This window comes from Gigantopelta aegis, chromosome 7, assembly GCF_016097555.1.
Source record: "Gigantopelta aegis isolate Gae_Host chromosome 7, Gae_host_genome, whole genome shotgun sequence".
Classification (NCBI taxonomy): Eukaryota; Metazoa; Mollusca; class Gastropoda; order Neomphalida; family Peltospiridae; genus Gigantopelta; species Gigantopelta aegis.
In genome coordinates, this window is record NC_054705.1 from 8917630 (window position 1) to 8935461 (window position 17832).

At 41.4% G+C, this 17832-nt stretch overlaps 1 protein-coding gene across 1 annotated transcript in view; it reads right to left on the reverse strand.

Annotated features, from left to right (window-relative positions):
• LOC121377170 (nucleolar transcription factor 1-A-like) overlaps positions 1-17832 on the reverse strand; it is a 56209-nt gene that overhangs the window by 20056 nt on the left and 18321 nt on the right. Inside the window, exons 3-8 of the mRNA XM_041505078.1 lie at positions 17302-17483; positions 15549-15641; positions 10819-10968; positions 10253-10317; positions 8528-8651; positions 7050-7160 (exon numbers count right to left, since the gene is read on the reverse strand). Of these exons, the coding sequence (XP_041361012.1) occupies positions 7050-7160; positions 8528-8651; positions 10253-10317; positions 10819-10968; positions 15549-15641; positions 17302-17483 (725 nt within the window). The remainder of the gene's footprint in view (positions 1-7049; positions 7161-8527; positions 8652-10252; positions 10318-10818; positions 10969-15548; positions 15642-17301; positions 17484-17832) is intronic.

The window sequence follows — 17832 nt, forward strand, 5'->3', positions numbered from 1 at the left end:
CAAAGAAATATCAGTATTAAAAAAATACACTGTCTGTGGAAGGAAACACAAACATGACTGTACCTGTATGAAGTAATGACTTAATGTCCTGAACATTAGTGTTGGGAGGAAATCCTGTATACTGGGTGTGGGTGTCTTCAAGTTACCAGGTGTGGGAATTACAAATCCATCGGCCATGCTGATTTTCATAATGAACCATCAAAACTATTGGCAGCCACCAATATTCCTGACTATATTTTATTTATAGCCTACTGTAGTTGGAGGTTTTAATAGTTGTGATATCTGGAATAATCATGCAGCTTTAACACATTTATTTTTGATTAATTACTGAAAAAAACTATTTTTAAATGACAAAATTACCCGAACATCTATTTTCTTGCATTATTTTCTAATCCGGATGAATACAATATGTACATTAGATGTATTCCTACAATCTGTAATCCAGCATTTTATTTAGCTAGTAACATTAGGTAATACAGCTTTAACAATAAAATAAATTATCAACTTAATCCAAGGCAGATAATCAAGTCTGAAAAAATTGGTTCTGAATCTAGTATAAACTCAAAATGCTTTTCATGAGAGCTAACTAAGTGATTATTAAGAAAAAAAAATGATCTGGAGATCTAAGTATATGTTTAACAACCTTATTGTTATGTACAAATAAGAACAGAAGGCACAATAGTGACAACAAATTTAATTATGTTTTTGGTAAAGTTTTTCTTCAAATTTACTTTAAATTTTGCATAAAACTACAAATTTGTCTAAAATACAACTTAGCACCCTATAAATATGTCAAATTGACAATAAAAATCAACTTCTTTACAAATTTGAGTTTTTAGAATTTCATACATAAAAAATTAACAATGTTAATGGAAACTAAAGACATTAACCCACTATTGGCACATGCTATTTTTAATATAAAAATAAATTGCTATTAAAATCTTAGTTCAGGTTGCCTATATATAATACCATATTTAAGAGCAGTTGTATATGGCAAGTCAAATACCATGTAAAAAGAAATTATTGAAATCTTTACACTATGACTTATAGGCCAAAACCAAATTTTCTTCAGTGCTAACTTTGATTCAAACTCCATTCAGAGCCATGTACAGAGATTATTGTCACGGTCAAGGTCATTGTGAACTTGCATGATCGAGTGATGGCTAATTAATCAACCAGTATAGTTTAATCAAATAAAATGACAAAATCATAATATTTTTTTATTATGCACTGAATATGTGCTATAGGGTGTATACTACCAAATCAAATCCCATAGACGACAATAGTAACATATGTGGCTAAAACTCCTACCTGCAACGTATCAACCGACATAAACGCCACGGATATAAATACTACCACCCCTTACACTTAAAGTGAATCAGAAAAAAATGGGGGTCAAGCTGCTCGTTTCTGAGATAACGGGTAGCGTCTATGATTACCCTAGTTTCGCACAAAATCCGAGTACTTTTTTTTACAGGTACCCCATACATGTTTCAAGCACAAGGCTACTTGACACATTGGTACTAGATGAAATAAAATTGCACATTTTTTTTACCCAGATGAAACTATTATTTTTTACAACCAACACACTCACATTTATAACCAATCACAGGACTTGTGGTGTTCACTTCTCTATCAAAAGTTCGGTGCACCTCGCACTTTGACCCAGCCGGAAGTTATTTGGTTTAGTACTACCTAAACAGGGAAATACCATCTAAAATAACTAGAGCTTGTCTCATTAACCATTAATTCTTAGACGAACGTGCAGGTTTTTTAAAAACTAGGTTATGTTGCTTTATATTGTAGTGCAGAGCTTCTAGATTATGGTAGCCCCACTCCCATGGCTAGTGATATTCAGTGTTGGGCTAAACTAGTCCAACGGCTAGTGGGAAAAACCCCTCATCAAATTCTGCATTTACATATTTTGTAAATATGAATGTCCTGCCCCCTCTTTCCACCCCAATCTAAGGATTTTAAAACTCTATCTCCCTCTTTAGGTGACATATCTGATTACTACTATTAATTAAATTGTATTTATTTCAAGTACAGCTAGTGAATTTTTATAAAATTCTATAAGCCCTGTAATTGTGCATTTTGCTCTCTTTGAGCCATTACAAAAATGTCCATCCGATCAGTGCCATGTATGATCAAGCATTGTGAGAGAACTACTATAGCAATATGTCAAGTGCCATAACTCTGTAAACAATCATTCTGAGTACTGCTAATGCCACAGTATACATGCCCTCCTACCGGGCCCAACAAATTTTCTTATCTCCTATGTTCAAGGGCCATAACTCTGTGATCAATCATTCTGAGAGTACTGCTAATGCCACAGTATACATGCCCTCCTACCGGGTCCAACAAATTTTCTTATCTCCTAGCTTCAAGGGCCATAACTCTGTGAACAAGCATTCTGAGAGTACTACTAATGCAATAGTATACATGCCCTCCTACCAGGCACAACAAATTTTCTTATCTCCTATGTTCAAGGGCCATAACTCTGTAAAGAATGGGTAAATTGCCATGAAAGTCAAACTCGATTTGTAACTCTACATGATAAAGATGTACACAAAATTCCAGCTAAATATATAGACACATTGCAAAAAAGAGAGATTTTTTCAGAAAACTATATGTTGAACAGGCTGACAGACAGATCCAACGTCTATAGTCCATTTTGTTTAGACTGGTAGGGGACTACCTGGTTTGAACGATGGCACTTGTCGTGGCTGCAATATGAATTGCCATCGGTCAGAGGCTTGATGATGATAGCGCTTGGTGCATGTACAGACATTTCCTTTCGATTTCCATGCTAATGCTTATGCACAGCTTCTGTACTCAGACTTCAGTGGACTTGGTTTGAGTTTGGAGTTTTCCTTCTCCTAGGAGTTTCCTTACTAGGATTCTGAGCCTCTCCAGCATAGTTTTGATTTTGGATTTTGCTTCTCCTAGACAGTTCTTTACTTATGTCCTCTGTCTGTCTGGTCCATATTAATCTAGTCTCTACCCTTTGACCAGTCCAGCTTGGGTGACCCTACCAGGAGCTGATGCTCCAGCTGGCATAGCTCTCCCGAGTCATTGAGACACATGCAAGCTACCTCACCACGTCAAGGAATGGGTCATGAGATAGGGTCAGAGGCTTGACGAGTCATCGAGACATGCAAGCTACCTCACCACGTCAAGGAATGGACCATGAGAGAGGGTCAGAGGCTTGACGAGTCATCAAGACATGCAAGCTACCTCACCACGTCAAGGAATGGACCATGAGATAGGGTCAGAGGCTTGACGAGTCATCGAGACATGCAAGCTACCTCACCACGTCAAGGAATGGACCATGAGATAGGGTCAGAGGCTTGACGAGTCATCGAGACATGCAAGCTACCTCACCACGTCAAGGAATGGACCATGAGATAGGGTCAGAGGCTTGACGAGTCATCGAGACATGCAAGCTACCTCACCACGTCAAGGAATGGACCATGAGATAGGGTCAGAGGCTTGACGAGTCATCGAGACATGCAAGCTACCTCACCACGTCAAGGAATGGACCATGAGATAGGGTCAGAGGCTTGACGAGTCATCGAGACATGCAAGCTACCTCACCACGTCAAGGAATGGACCATGAGATAGGGTCAGAGGCTTGACGAGTCATCGAGACATGCAAGCTACCTCACCACGTCAAGGAATGGACCATGAGATAGGGTCAGAGGCTTGACGAGTCATCGAGACATGCAAGCTACCTCACCACGTCAAGGAATGGACCATGAGATAGGGTCAGAGGCTTGACGAGTCATCAAGACATGCAAGCTACCTCACCACGTCAAGGAATGGACCATGAGATAGGGTCAGAGGCTTGACGAGTCAAGACATGCAAGCTACCTCACCACGTCAAGGAATGGACCATGAGATAGGGTCAGAGGCTTGACGAGTCATCAAGACATGCAAGCTACCTCACCACGTCAAGGAATGGACCATGAGATAGGGTCAGAGGCTTGACGAGTCATCGAGACATGCAAGCTACCTCACCACGTCAAGGAATGGACCATGAGATAGGGTCAGAGGCTTGACGAGTCAAGACATGCAAGCTACCTCACCACGTCAAGGAATGGACCATGAGATAGGGTCAGAGGCTTGACGAGTCATCGAGACATGCAAGCTACCTCACCACGTCAAGGAATGGACCATGAGATAGGGTCAGAGGCTTGACGAGTCATCGAGACATGCAAGCTACCTCACCACGTCAAGGAATGGACCATGAGATAGGGTCAGAGGCTTGACGAGTCATCGAGACATGCAAGCTACCTCACCACGTCAAGGAATGGACCATGAGATAGGGTCAGAGGCTTGACGAGTCAAGACATGCAAGCTACCTCACCACGTCAAGGAATGGACCATGAGATAGGGTCAGAGGCTTGACGAGTCATTGAGACATGCAAGCTACCTCACCACGTCAAGGAATGGACCATGAGATAGGGTCAGAGGCTTGACGAGTCATCGAGACATGCAAGCTACCTCACCACGTCAAGGAATGGACCATGAGATAGGGTCAGAGGCTTGACGAGTCATCAAGACATGCAAGCTACCTCACCACGTCAAGGAATGGACCATGAGATAGGGTCAGAGGCTTGACGAGTCAAGACATGCAAGCTACCTCACCACGTCAAGGAATGGACCATGAGATAGGGTCAGAGGCTTGACGAGTCATTGAGACATGCAAGCAACCATGAGATAGGGTCAAGACATGCAAGCTACCTCACCACGTCAAGGAATGGACCATGAGATAGGGTCAGAGGCTTGACGAGTCATTGAGACATGCAAGCTACCTCACCACGTCAAGGAATGGACCATGAGATAGGGTCAGAGGCTTGACGAGTCATCGAGACATGCAAGCTACCTCACCACGTCAAGGAATGGACCATGAGATAGGGTCAGAGGCTTGACGAGTCATCGAGACATGCAAGCTACCTCACCACGTCAAGGAATGGACCATGAGATAGGGTCAGAGGCTTGACGAGTCATCGAGACATGCAAGCTACCTCACCACGTCAAGGAATGGACCATGAGATAGGGTCAGAGGCTTGACGAGTCATCGAGACATGCAAGCTACCTCACCACGTCAAGGAATGGACCATGAGATAGGGTCAGAGGCTTGACGAGTCATCGAGACATGCAAGCTACCTCACCACGTCAAGGAATGGACCATGAGATAGGGTCAGAGGCTTGACGAGTCATCGAGACATGCAAGCTACCTCACCACGTCAAGGAATGGACCATGAGATAGGGTCAGAGGCTTGACGAGTCATCGAGACATGCAAGCTACCTCACCACGTCAAGGAATGGACCATGAGATAGGGTCAGAGGCTTGACGAGTCATCGAGACATGCAAGCTACCTCACCACGTCAAGGAATGGACCATGAGATAGGGTCAGAGGCTTGACGAGTCATCGAGACATGCAAGCTACCTCACCACGTCAAGGAATGGACCATGAGATAGGGTCAGAGGCTTGACGAGTCATCGAGACATGCAAGCTACCTCACCACGTCAAGGAATGGACCATGAGATAGGGTCAGAGGCTTGACGAGTCATCGAGACATGCAAGCTACCTCACCACGTCACGGAATGGACCATGAGATAGGGTCAGAGGCTTGACGAGTCATCGAGACATGCAAGCTACCTCACCACGTCAAGGAATGGACCATGAGATAGGGTCAGAGGCTTGACGAGTCATTGAGACATGCAAGCTACCTCACCACGTCAAGGAATGGACCATGAGATAGGGTCAGAGGCTTGACGAGTCATCGAGACATGCAAGCTACCTCACCACGTCAAGGAATGGACCATGAGATAGGGTCAGAGGCTTGACGAGTCATCGAGACATGCAAGCTACCTCACCACGTCAAGGAATGGACCATGAGATAGGGTCAGAGGCTTGACGAGTCATCGAGACATGCAAGCTACCTCACCACGTCAAGGAATGGACCATGAGATAGGGTCAGAGGCTTGACGAGTCATCGAGACATGCAAGCTACCTCACCACGTCAAGGAATGGACCATGAGATAGGGTCAGAGGCTTGACGAGTCATCGAGACATGCAAGCTACCTCACCACGTCAAGGAATGGACCATGAGATAGGGTCAGAGGCTTGACGAGTCATCGAGACATGCAAGCTACCTCACCACGTCAAGGAATGGACCATGAGATAGGGTCAGAGGCTTGACGAGTCATCGAGACATGCAAGCTACCTCACCACGTCAAGGAATGGACCATGAGATAGGGTCAGAGGCTTGACGAGTCATCGAGACATGCAAGCTACCTCACCACGTCAAGGAATGGACCATGAGATAGGGTCAGAGGCTTGACGAGTCATCGAGACATGCAAGCTACCTCACCACGTCAAGGAATGGACCATGAGATAGGGTCAGAGGCTTGACGAGTCATCGAGACATGCAAGCTACCTCACCACGTCAAGGAATGGACCATGAGATAGGGTCAGAGGCTTGACGAGTCATCGAGACATGCAAGCTACCTCACCACGTCAAGGAATGGACCATGAGATAGGGTCAGAGGCTTGACGAGTCATCGAGACATGCAAGCTACCTCACCACGTCAAGGAATGGACCATGAGATAGGGTCAGAGGCTTGACGAGTCATCGAGACATGCAAGCTACCTCACCAAGTCAAGGAATGGACCATGAGATAGGGTCAGAGGCTTGACCAATAGATAAAAATTATGGCCGTCAGTTAAAGGGACTATTTTTGGGTTTCATATTTGCTGCAAAAGTTACCAGTTACCAGTTTAAAATTGCTGTCAGTGAGCATTTTACCTCAAGCAAAAACATTTCAAGATTACCAAAGGTAGCGAAGTCTTATTAACGCCAAACAAATATTTGAGAAATATTTTACTTTTTTTTTTCAGTATAAAATATGAATCCACAAAAGTATGTTGAAAGACAATACAAACAACCGAGACCAAGCCCTGAGACTAAAAAAATAAAAAGATTCTGACTTCAGTCCACCTGTTGGCAGTTATCCTCCCATCAGCACAAAAACTCACCACAAACTGAGGCCATGCTGCGGCCGCCTTCCTGATCCACTTGAGTTTCTTCTTATTCTTTAGCTCAGCCCACATCTCTTTACACCGGCCTTTACAGTGTTCATCCGGCTCCTGTAAAGCACACAGCAGTAAAAACAGACATTGGATATGGAAAGGCAGGATGCAGTGAAGTTTTTTGTTCTTTGTTTAACCACTAGAGGACACAGATTTATTATTAATCCGCTATTGGATGTCAAACATTTGGCAATTTTGACATATAGACTTAGAGAGGAAACACCCTTTTTTATTTTTTATTATTATTTTTTTTTTTAGTAACAAGGGATCATTGATATGCACCATCCCACAGACAGGATAACAAGCCCGTTGATATATACCAGTCGTGGTGCTCTGGTTGGAACGGGAAACAGCCCAATGGGCCCACCAATGGGGATCGATCCTAGACCAATCAGGCGATCGCTTTACCACTGTGCTACGTCGGGAATCGATCCAACATTGACTGCGCACCAGGCCATCGCTTTACCTCTGGGCTACATCGGGAATCGATCCAACATTGACTGCGCACCAGGCGATTGCTTTACCTCTGGGCTACATCGGGAATGGATCCAACACTGACCACGCATCAGGCAATCGCTTTACCTCTGGGCTACGTCGGGAATGGATCCAACACTGACCACGCATCAGGTGATCACTTTACCTCTGGGCTACATCGGGAATCGATCCAACACTGAATGTGCATCAGGCGATAGCTTTATCTCTGGGCTACGTCGGAGATCGATCCAACACTGAACGCGCATCAGGTGATCTCTCTGAGCTAAGTCGGGAATTGATCCAACATTGACAGCACGTCAGGCGATCGCTTTACCTCTAGGCTACGTCGGAGATCGATCCAACACTGACCACGGATCAGGCGATCACTTTATCTCTAGGCTACGTCGGAGATCGATCCAACACTGAACACGCATCAGGTGATCGCTCTGAGCTAAGTCGGGAATTGATCCAACATTGACAGCACGTCAGGCGATCGCTTTACCTCTAGGCTACGTCGGAGATCGATCCAACACTGGCCGCGCATCAGGTGATCACTTTACCTCTAGGCTACGTCGGGATCGATCCAACACTGAACACGCATCAGGTGATCGCTCTGAGCTAAGTCGGGAATTGATCCAACATTGACAGCACGTCAGGCGATCGCTTTACCTCTAGGCTACGTCGGAGATCGATCCAACACTGACCACGCATCAGGCGATCACTTTATCTCTAGGCTACGTCGGAGATCGATCCAACACTGAACACGCATCAGGTGATCGCTCTGAGCTAAGTCGGGAATTGATCCAACATTGACAGCACGTCAGGCGATCGCTTTACCTCTAGGCTACGTCGGAGATCGATCCAACACTGACCACGCATCAGGCGATCACTTTATCTCTAGGCTACGTTGCACCCCCAGATTTCCATGACTCCATAAACACTGATAATACCTCTGGAAATGATTCTCTAACAGAACTCAGTTTCCTCTTGGTGAATAATGCTAGAGGTGTCGGTATCTTCGGAGCATCGGAGAAAAGTCCTTTCGATTTGACCTCAAACTCGGGGTGTTCAGTCCTGAAATACATCAATGTTTTAAAAAAAACATGTAAATAAATATTTCAGATTCGTCTCAAATAGCGGATTCATATTAGTGTACTTATCTTTGTCTGACACCCAACAGCTTAGGGTCTCCACGAGTACTTGAGTACTCGGGCATGGGACGAGTTTAGCAAGACTAGAGTCCGTTCACAGGACTCGAGTACCCATGCAAGGAAGAGCACTCTCATTTAATTTTTAAAAGAAAATAACGTCATTTTGTCACAAGCTTGCCTCCGGTTACATTATAGGGCTGCGAGACATGTAGGGGAAACTAAAGTGGAATGTGTGGAATGCAATACAATGGCATCATTTGACATCCATGTTCAGCGCTGGAATTAAGATGTGTAATGCTATTTTACTTTATTCATTAGTCTCATCATCATCTAGTGTAAGTGTCGGGTACGAGTCGAGTTTGACTCAAGTCCAATATTTTGTATTCGTGGAGGCCCTACAACAGCCAATGTGTATTATTGTGCTGGGCTGTCGTTAAACATTCATTCAAATAGCAGACTGCCTTGCAAGAACTAACATGAAATTCCGAAGAATGTTTACAGCAACGTGGAAGAAAAATACACAAATCATAACATATGCTGGGCCATAACTAGAAAAGTAAAGGATGAGAGTGAAAGAAGAGGCTGAGAGTGAAAGGTAAGAGGACATCATGTGACCAGAAGAACCTCTCTGCGAATACCCGGCATATTCTGGAAGATTTTTAGCCAATCAGCTGTTGGGTTTATTCAGACCAGTCCACTGAAAAAGGGGATAAATGTCATAGGCCCACAGTCAAGTTATATATGAAACGAAAAGTGTATACATATAAAACTCATCACATTTTAAACTATAGTTATGTACTTGGTTTTTTGACACTTTTTTTTAAATAGTCCACCATTACAAAAAAACGTGTCACTAAGTGGATCTGGCCATGTAATATTTGACAGCTGACTACCAGAATTGGTTCAGAAAAATCCTAACAAGCTAAACAAAAAAGAAGTCTCCACCCTCTCACTACTCTCTTTTTTACATGTATGTCATAATAAAAAAAAAAAAAATTAAAAAAAAGGGGAATATATTGCACATCTGTCATTTCTTACAAAGTGAACATAACCCAGGACTTCTAGAATTTTTATAAAATCCACTATCCCTTGTATCAGTGATTTAAATAAATTACTAGCAACGATTAAAATTCACTAGCCCTACTTTACTTTAAGTTAATACAATTTTACTAAATAATAGTAATAATTGGATATGTCACCCAAAGAGGGAGACAGAACTTAAAAACGCCAACACTGGGGAGGGAGTGGGGGTTGGGGTTTGGGGCAGGATGTTCATATTTACAAAATACAGCTTTAAAAACACTAATACGGGGGGGGGGGGAGGGGCGAATTGGAGTTGGGGCAGGATGTTCATATTTACAAAATAGATCATTTGACCCAAAAAATTCACTAGCTGTCAGGCATGGCAATAGCAATTATTGACTAGCCCAACATTGAATATCACTAGCCATGGGTGTGGGGGGCTGCCATAATCCAGAAGCCCTGCATAATGATTTGTGGTTGTTAAGCTCTCGGAATATGTACCTGAATGCCGTCATCTTATTCTCATATTCTTCTTTCGAAGCCTGGGCCATTTTCAGGTATTTCCTCTGAAAAGTTAAAAAAAACAGAAGAGAGAAACAATGAAAATACTGTATCAGTAACTAAATACCTATAAACATATTGTTTGAGCACTACCCACCGGCCTAGTGGAAATTATCAGCTGTCATACTATAATACATAGGGCACTAGCTGAAGTTTCCCCTCCGCACAAGTGTCCGCTGTGGTATCAGTTACATATAACTAGTTGTCTAATGAGTAGTATAGACTGCCATCTGTAAAGTACATGATGTCATAAGGTGACACGTCATCCTATCCAGCATGGCCGCCGCCTGTACATTTATTCTATTTTAATCAATCATTATTGGACTCATCTCGTGTCCATCCGTGACAGAACAGTGTCAGAAGCTGAATTTGGATGTACTGGATTTGTGAGAGCAATTTATTATTGTTTAAATAACTTTTGAGGACTAAATCAAACTGGAAAAGTGAATTGCAAAAGATGATACACACATTTAATTCATCGCCTTTAGGCCGTCACAAATACTTACCTTCTTTTTTGGCGACAAACTGTTGTACTTCGCAGACAGCAGTTTCGTGAGCTCGACGCTGTTCAAGTCCGGGTGACTTGACTTCAGCTTCTGTCGTTTATCAGCCAGGAAATGAAAATATGACGACAATGGCTTCTTCGGCAGATCCGTCTGTGGGAACAAAGAGAAACTATTAATATCAATTCAAAATTTTGACATTTCACAAGAGGAAACTTTGTGTTTAAAAACACATCTGACACTGGGATTCACCAGAAACTAAGACTCTGTGAATCCCTGATTTTGGGTAAGAAGGAAGGAAGGACATGTTTTATATGCACCATTCCATAGACAGGATAGCACATACCACAGCCTTTGATGAACCAGTCGTGGTGCACTGGCTGGAGCGAGAAATAGCCCAATGTTGGGTAAGAAGTGTACGATCATAGGGCTAGAACTTAACGACGGAAACTGAGATATAAATTGCCGTGGGTAGAGAGAATCACTGGCAGCAAATTGTACAAAGAGAAACTATTTCCAATCCCCCTTTTGGTTAATATCAAAAGTGCCCTATTTTAAGTAAATTCTATCCTGGATTTGGGGCCCTGGGCCCAATTTCACTAAACATCGTAAGTTACGTCTGCTACTAGCAGTTATACCGGCCGTGCGTTTACACGTGTTTGGTATCAACTTCACGCAGAAAATTACATCAGTACGGAAGCTGGAGTATTTTAAAGACAAAAGAAAATGAAATATGTGCTCTTCTAACTATATTTGTTGAACTATAATAGTAATAAGAATCGTAGATTTACGTTTACGTGCAAAACGTAACTTACGATATTTAGTGAAATAGGCTCCTGGCCTTGCTAGAGACCGGACCCGGAATGGACATGCCTGAAACTCTAGTGGTATAGGGGCATGCTAATAAGTGCAAAAATTTTACATTTCACAACATGAAACTTTGTGTTTAAAAAACATATCTGACACTGGAATTCACCAGAATCTAAGCTTCTGTGAACCCCTGATTTGGGGTAAGAAGTCTAAGATAATGAGAAGGAATCCCAAAATATCTGGAAATTAAATCATGTTAATGATTCTGGCAGAATCCGTACAAATAAATTCCCAAATTCAATGCAGGATTAGCTCTGCCACTCGCCAGATTTGCCAGTTGTGAATTTTACGATCAGTTGGTGAATTTTATTTTAATTTAGAGAAAACAAAATAGCCCAATTTTACAATCAGTTGGTGAATTTTATTTTAATTTAGAAAAAAAAAAATTGTGTAATAATTGATATTTTGTTGGAAAATAGCTATAGGTTTTGCATTTTAAAGATATTTTAGCAAAATAGTCTGATCACCCTGAGCAAGCCCTGATCAGGCGCGTGTTTTAACAACAACACTAGAGCACATTGATTTACTAATCATCAGCTATTGGATGTCAGACATTTGGTAATTCTGATACATTATGGTCTTTAGTGTCAGAAATCGCTCTGTATATGCGACTTTGTTTATTAAAAAATGTTTACATTTCTAAATATAAGGGGTGGGAATTGATGAACTGTAACAAAAGAGGAAATCTCGAGGGGTCCAGACCACCATTTTTACTTCAGATATCCCACGCTGCATCGTGACACCGGCTAAAGTGTACTCACTAACTTTGCAAATGAAACCAAATAAGAAACGTGGCCGTATTTAGATACATAATGATGTCACAACGTAACTTGATGTGTAACGTCATCATTTAGGTCAGTTTTACGATATCGTAGCACTAAGACAGCTTCGAAAATCTGGGTCCAGAAGTTTACATGACCAATCCCCCCCTCCCCCCCCACGGAAAGGACAATTAAAATGTGAGGAAATGCAACTGTTCCACAAGAGGAAAACTATGGATCTGAGAAGAATTCCCACCACTGAAACATAAAATAGTTACATCATCTTAGGGACCGTCAATAATTTTCCACATTTTTACGAGCGTATAAACCGTACACTTTTGACCCCCCCCCCCCCCAAGTGTACATCCCCAAATGGATCAACATTTTTCATTTTCAAAAAAAAGCATACGCTGGCCCCTTAACCCCCCTCGTACGGTTTGTACACTCGTGAAAATTATGGACGGCCCCTTATAGAAAGTGGATTATCAAAAGTTATCTCACATGGGTAATGTTCGAAGTGCAGTAACCTTTAGAAAGATGATTGAATTCACAGAGATGGGTTTGTTACTTTCTTTAATTGCGCATACAGGACACATTGTTTTAAAATGTTTATTAGTGAGTTTGTAATCAATTGAAAATTAATAAAACATAAACAGATGATCTATTTAAAATAAAAAATTACACAATATGAAGAAAACTTATTTTTATTGTCAAAAATATGTAACCTGACCTCTGACCTCTGACCTCTGAATAAAAAGGCCCCTAACTTGATAGATATTTCCACGGCCTACCTCGTGTCGCTAGCTGTGACATCAGAGGTCAAGTAGACAGCTATGTAAATACTGGCTACAGATATCGATCAGCCACGTGTCTCGTTGTGTATTAATTATTTTAAGTAAAAAAATGTTTTTATAAATCTAATCTTTGATTATTTTTATTTATGTAAGTGGTTGTCTATGTACCCGGGAACGGGCATTCCGTGCGATTCTGCCGGCTATGTCCAAATTTGTTTGGTAGTGGGTTGGTTACACGTGGCTACGTTTCTCCGGGGCCAGGTTAATCGCCTTTTAATAATTAAAGATATTATTTAACATATTTATTCTTTTTAATCAATTTATATGTCTCTTCCAAACTTTTATGGTGGCTGGATGGGGAAATTTCTTTTAGCTGTGTATATATGTTATATGTTTGCGGTATGCAAGTGTGTGAGTGTAAGTGTATTGCTCGGTATTGGGTGGGGGCTTATCTGGCAGTAATCCCCTCCCCCTTCCAGAAAATTGCATGTTATAAATATGTGTATCTTTTAATTTTTTTTTTTTTTTTTTTTTTTTTTGTAAATAAATTTGATAGGTTTATGTTTATGTATATTTTATCCATATTTTAATCATTATTTTATATTTTTAATAAAAAAAAAAATTATGTAATTTAACTGGGCAGGTGTCTGGTCTGTGCCTTTGGTAGTGGCTTGGTTAATATTACCTCATCTACTGCCCTAGGTATTATAGATTAAAGTGTTCGCCGCGTCTTCTAAATAACGTAATTGTGTTGTTTTAGAGGACAACTGAGGAGTCGCCTGTTTTTCCATGGATCAGCCGGGTTCACCCATCTCCTTCTGGCAGGCTTGGTACTTAAAACGAAATATTAAATTAACCATCGCTGGATTTTTTGCGCCACTCCCCTAGTGGCACCAGCGATTAAACTCTTACAACCCTTTGGCGTCACTCTTCAAGTGACGCCGGTTTGGGAAGTTATAATAACTTCCTAAACAACTAGTAGGTCCCCAGGTTTGGATTGAACTGTAGTTGGACACGGTGGGGGGTGGGGGTGATGTGATGCCGGGAGTTAGGGCATTCTTTGGGGCTACAGGCGTAGGCGGTTCGGCCTTAGGTTTTTTGTAGGGCCGGCTTCCCCTCCCTTCCAACCCTCACCTGGTCACACCAATGTTTAAAATATGACTGGCAGCCCCATTCCTCTTAACCTCCCATGGGCTTAATGAATATTGTTTAAGAATTATTATTAATATTAGACCAGCCCATCTAAATTTGCGCCGAAAATATATTATATTAATAATTTATATAGGTTAGGAATGTTGATAATTTTCTTTAAGGGCACAGCCAAAACTTTTTAACCCCAATTTTCCCCTTTTTATACTTTTGGCGTTAATATTAAAAATTACCCTTATTTGTTAGGTTATCCCTGTCCCGAGTCAGACCCCCGATTCTATCGGAACCGGACTCAGGATAGGCGTGTTCGAAACCCTAGTGGTATATGGACACGTTAAACCAGTTACTAAGCCAAACCTAACTTGATGGGAGATTTAAGCCATTTGATTGGCTGTTGACTGTTTGACCAGAATATGGAAATAAGGAGAAAAGTGTTTTTTAAAAATACAAAAATAGGAATAGTGGGAAAATGTGAAAGTTTGTTTTGGTTAATGACACTAGAGCACAATGATTTATTAAACATCAGCTACTGGAATGAATGACTGAGTGACTGAGTGTGACTGAGTGTGACTGAGTGAGTGAGTGAGTGAGTGAGTGAGTGAAAGTTTCATGACACCCCAGCACAAAAATACACATCGGTTAAATTGGGTGTCATAAATAGGTAAGTATACAGCTATACATTTCGTACAGGGCTTCTAGATTATGGTAGCCCCACTCCCGTGGCTAGTGATATTCAATGTTAGGCTAGTAAATAACTATTACCATGCCCGACGGCTAGTGAAAAGAAGTTGTCAAATGCTGTATTTAAGTCTATTTTGTAAATATGAATATCCTGGCCCCATTTCTACCTCCCCAATCTTAGTGTTTTTAATCTCTATCTCCCTCTTAGGTGACGTATCTGATTATTACTGTTAGTAAAATTGTATTTACTTTAAAGTAAAGTAGGTCTAGTGGATTTTTAATCGTGGCTAGTAAAAAAACAACAATTACTGATCCCATGGCTAGCGGATTTTATAGAAATTCTACAAGCCCTGTGATAAGCTTTGACGTATACTCTTAGAGAGAAAACCTGCGACATTTTTATTTGCATCAAATAGAGGGAAAGTGTATGAAAGGAAATTTGGTGTCAAACATTTCTAAAAATAACTACGGTACTCACGTAAGACTGGTCGTCTCTAAAGAGCTGTGGGCGTGCCTGTATCATGTCTGTACCGGACGCAACCAGCTCACTCAGCGTTTGGTTGTGACGAATCTGTCGGAAATATCACAATATAGATTTTAGGGTTGTGACGAATCTGTCGGAATAATCACAATTCACATTTTAGTACATTCATAAATCTTCCTGAACCAATTATATGAGGGGTGGGACGCAGCCCAGTGGTAAAGCGCCTGATCGATGCGCGGTCGGTCTGGGGTCGATCTCCGTCGATGGACCCATTGGGCTATTTCTCATTCCAAACAGTGCACAAAAACGACTGGTATACCAAAGGCCGTAGTATGTACTACCCTGTCTGTGGGATGGTGTATATAAAAGATCCCGTATGTCTGACGCCATATAACTGTAAATAAAATGTGTTGAGTGTGTCATTAAATAAAACATTTCCATTCCAATCATATGGGTCCATTTCATGTCTGTACTGGACACAACCAGCTCAGTCAATGTTTGGTTGTGACGAATGTGTCGGAAATATCACAATATAGATTTTAGGGTTGTGACAAATGTGCCGGAAATATCACAATATAGATTTTAGGGTTGTGACAAATGTGTCGGAAAAATATCACAATATAGATTTTAGGGTTGTGACGAATGTGTCGGAAATATCACAATATAGATTTTAGTACATTCAGAGATCTTCCTGAACTGATTACACGGGTAGGGGATATGGAAGTTTTCAAAATACCCATTAGACAATATTAAACCTTAAACCACCATCCTGGGGGAAAACCACACATATCAGGAAACATTTTGCAATTCATAACACAATTTTAAAACATTAATAATTAGTTACCAATCAATTTTCAACTGATTAGAAATATCAGTAATCAAGATTTTGAAAACAGAATGTTCCGTGCCTAAATCTCTACTTTTAACTCCGTAAAGGCAAGACGGCAATATCTCAATAAAAAACACAAATTACTGTGATATTTTCTAGAATCTGTGCAAATTGTGCAAAACGTTTTTGTTTCCAAGCCATCACTAGTTCTATCACTAACAAGGGAGAGGCCTTGATATAGGCATTTTTCCTGTTGGCCAATCCCCAACCAGCATTATAATTGGGAATAAATATTGTTTCAACCACCAACTATCAAATGTTCCAAGATATGTGAAAAGTTATTTTTATTCAAACCAGTTATATTTTCTAGGATTTGTGCAAATTTCTGTTTGCCATCTGCAACCAAACTCGACCAATAGCAGTTTTTTTTCTACAATCCAACAATGACCATCTTTTTATGAAGTGAGCAAATACTTGTCTGAAGTCAGAAACACACCACGGCTTCATCTATCAGCATTTTACCCGTCATAAAAAAAACTTTTAAAAATTGCTTTACAGTAACAAATTCTTGAGCTCGAATTTTAACACCAAGAAAAATTAAAGTCTCTTTTGTTTAACAACACTACTAGAGCACATTGATTTATTAATCATCGGTTATTGGATGTCAAACATTTGGTAATTCTGACAGTCTAAGAAAACGTACCACATTTTTTCACTAGTAACAAGGAATCTTTTATATACACCATCCCACAGACAAAACAACAAGCACCACGACCTTTGATATACCAATAGTGGTGCTCTGGAAACGAGAAATAGCCCAATACGGGTACATCGATGGGGATCAATCCTAGACCGACCGTGCATTAAACGAGTGCTTTACCCCAACCCTTAACACGAAGAGTGCATCACAATGACTACCTTTTCCATGATGTAAGAAAACTTCTGTTTGCAGAGGTCCGCTGAGTATGAGTTGAACGACACAGCCTCCCAGTCCAGTCTGTTCAACTGAAGTGCGTATCTTACAGTGTCGTGTTTCGGCAGGACAGCACGCACCTTGTCCAGCAACACAGCAACGTCTTCCAGGGACCAATGTTTTGTACCTGTAACACCAATGATAGCACCACTTACTTAGGAAAGAATTAATACATGCTTAGTCACATCTCCGCATCAATTACAATTTAAACTACGACTATTCACCATTTAACATGTGATAGAAGGAAATGAGAGAGAGAGAGAGAGAGAGAGAGAGAGAGAGAGAGAGAGAGAGAGAGAGAGAGAGAGAGAGAGAGAGAGAGAGAGAGAGAGAGAGAGAGAGAGAGAGGGGGGAGTGAGGGGGAGAGAGAGAGGGGAAGAGAGAGATAGAAAGAGGGGGAGAGAGAAAAATACAGAGAGGATCAGAGAGAGAGCAAGAGGGAGACACACACACAGAGAATGTTAGAGAGAGGAGGG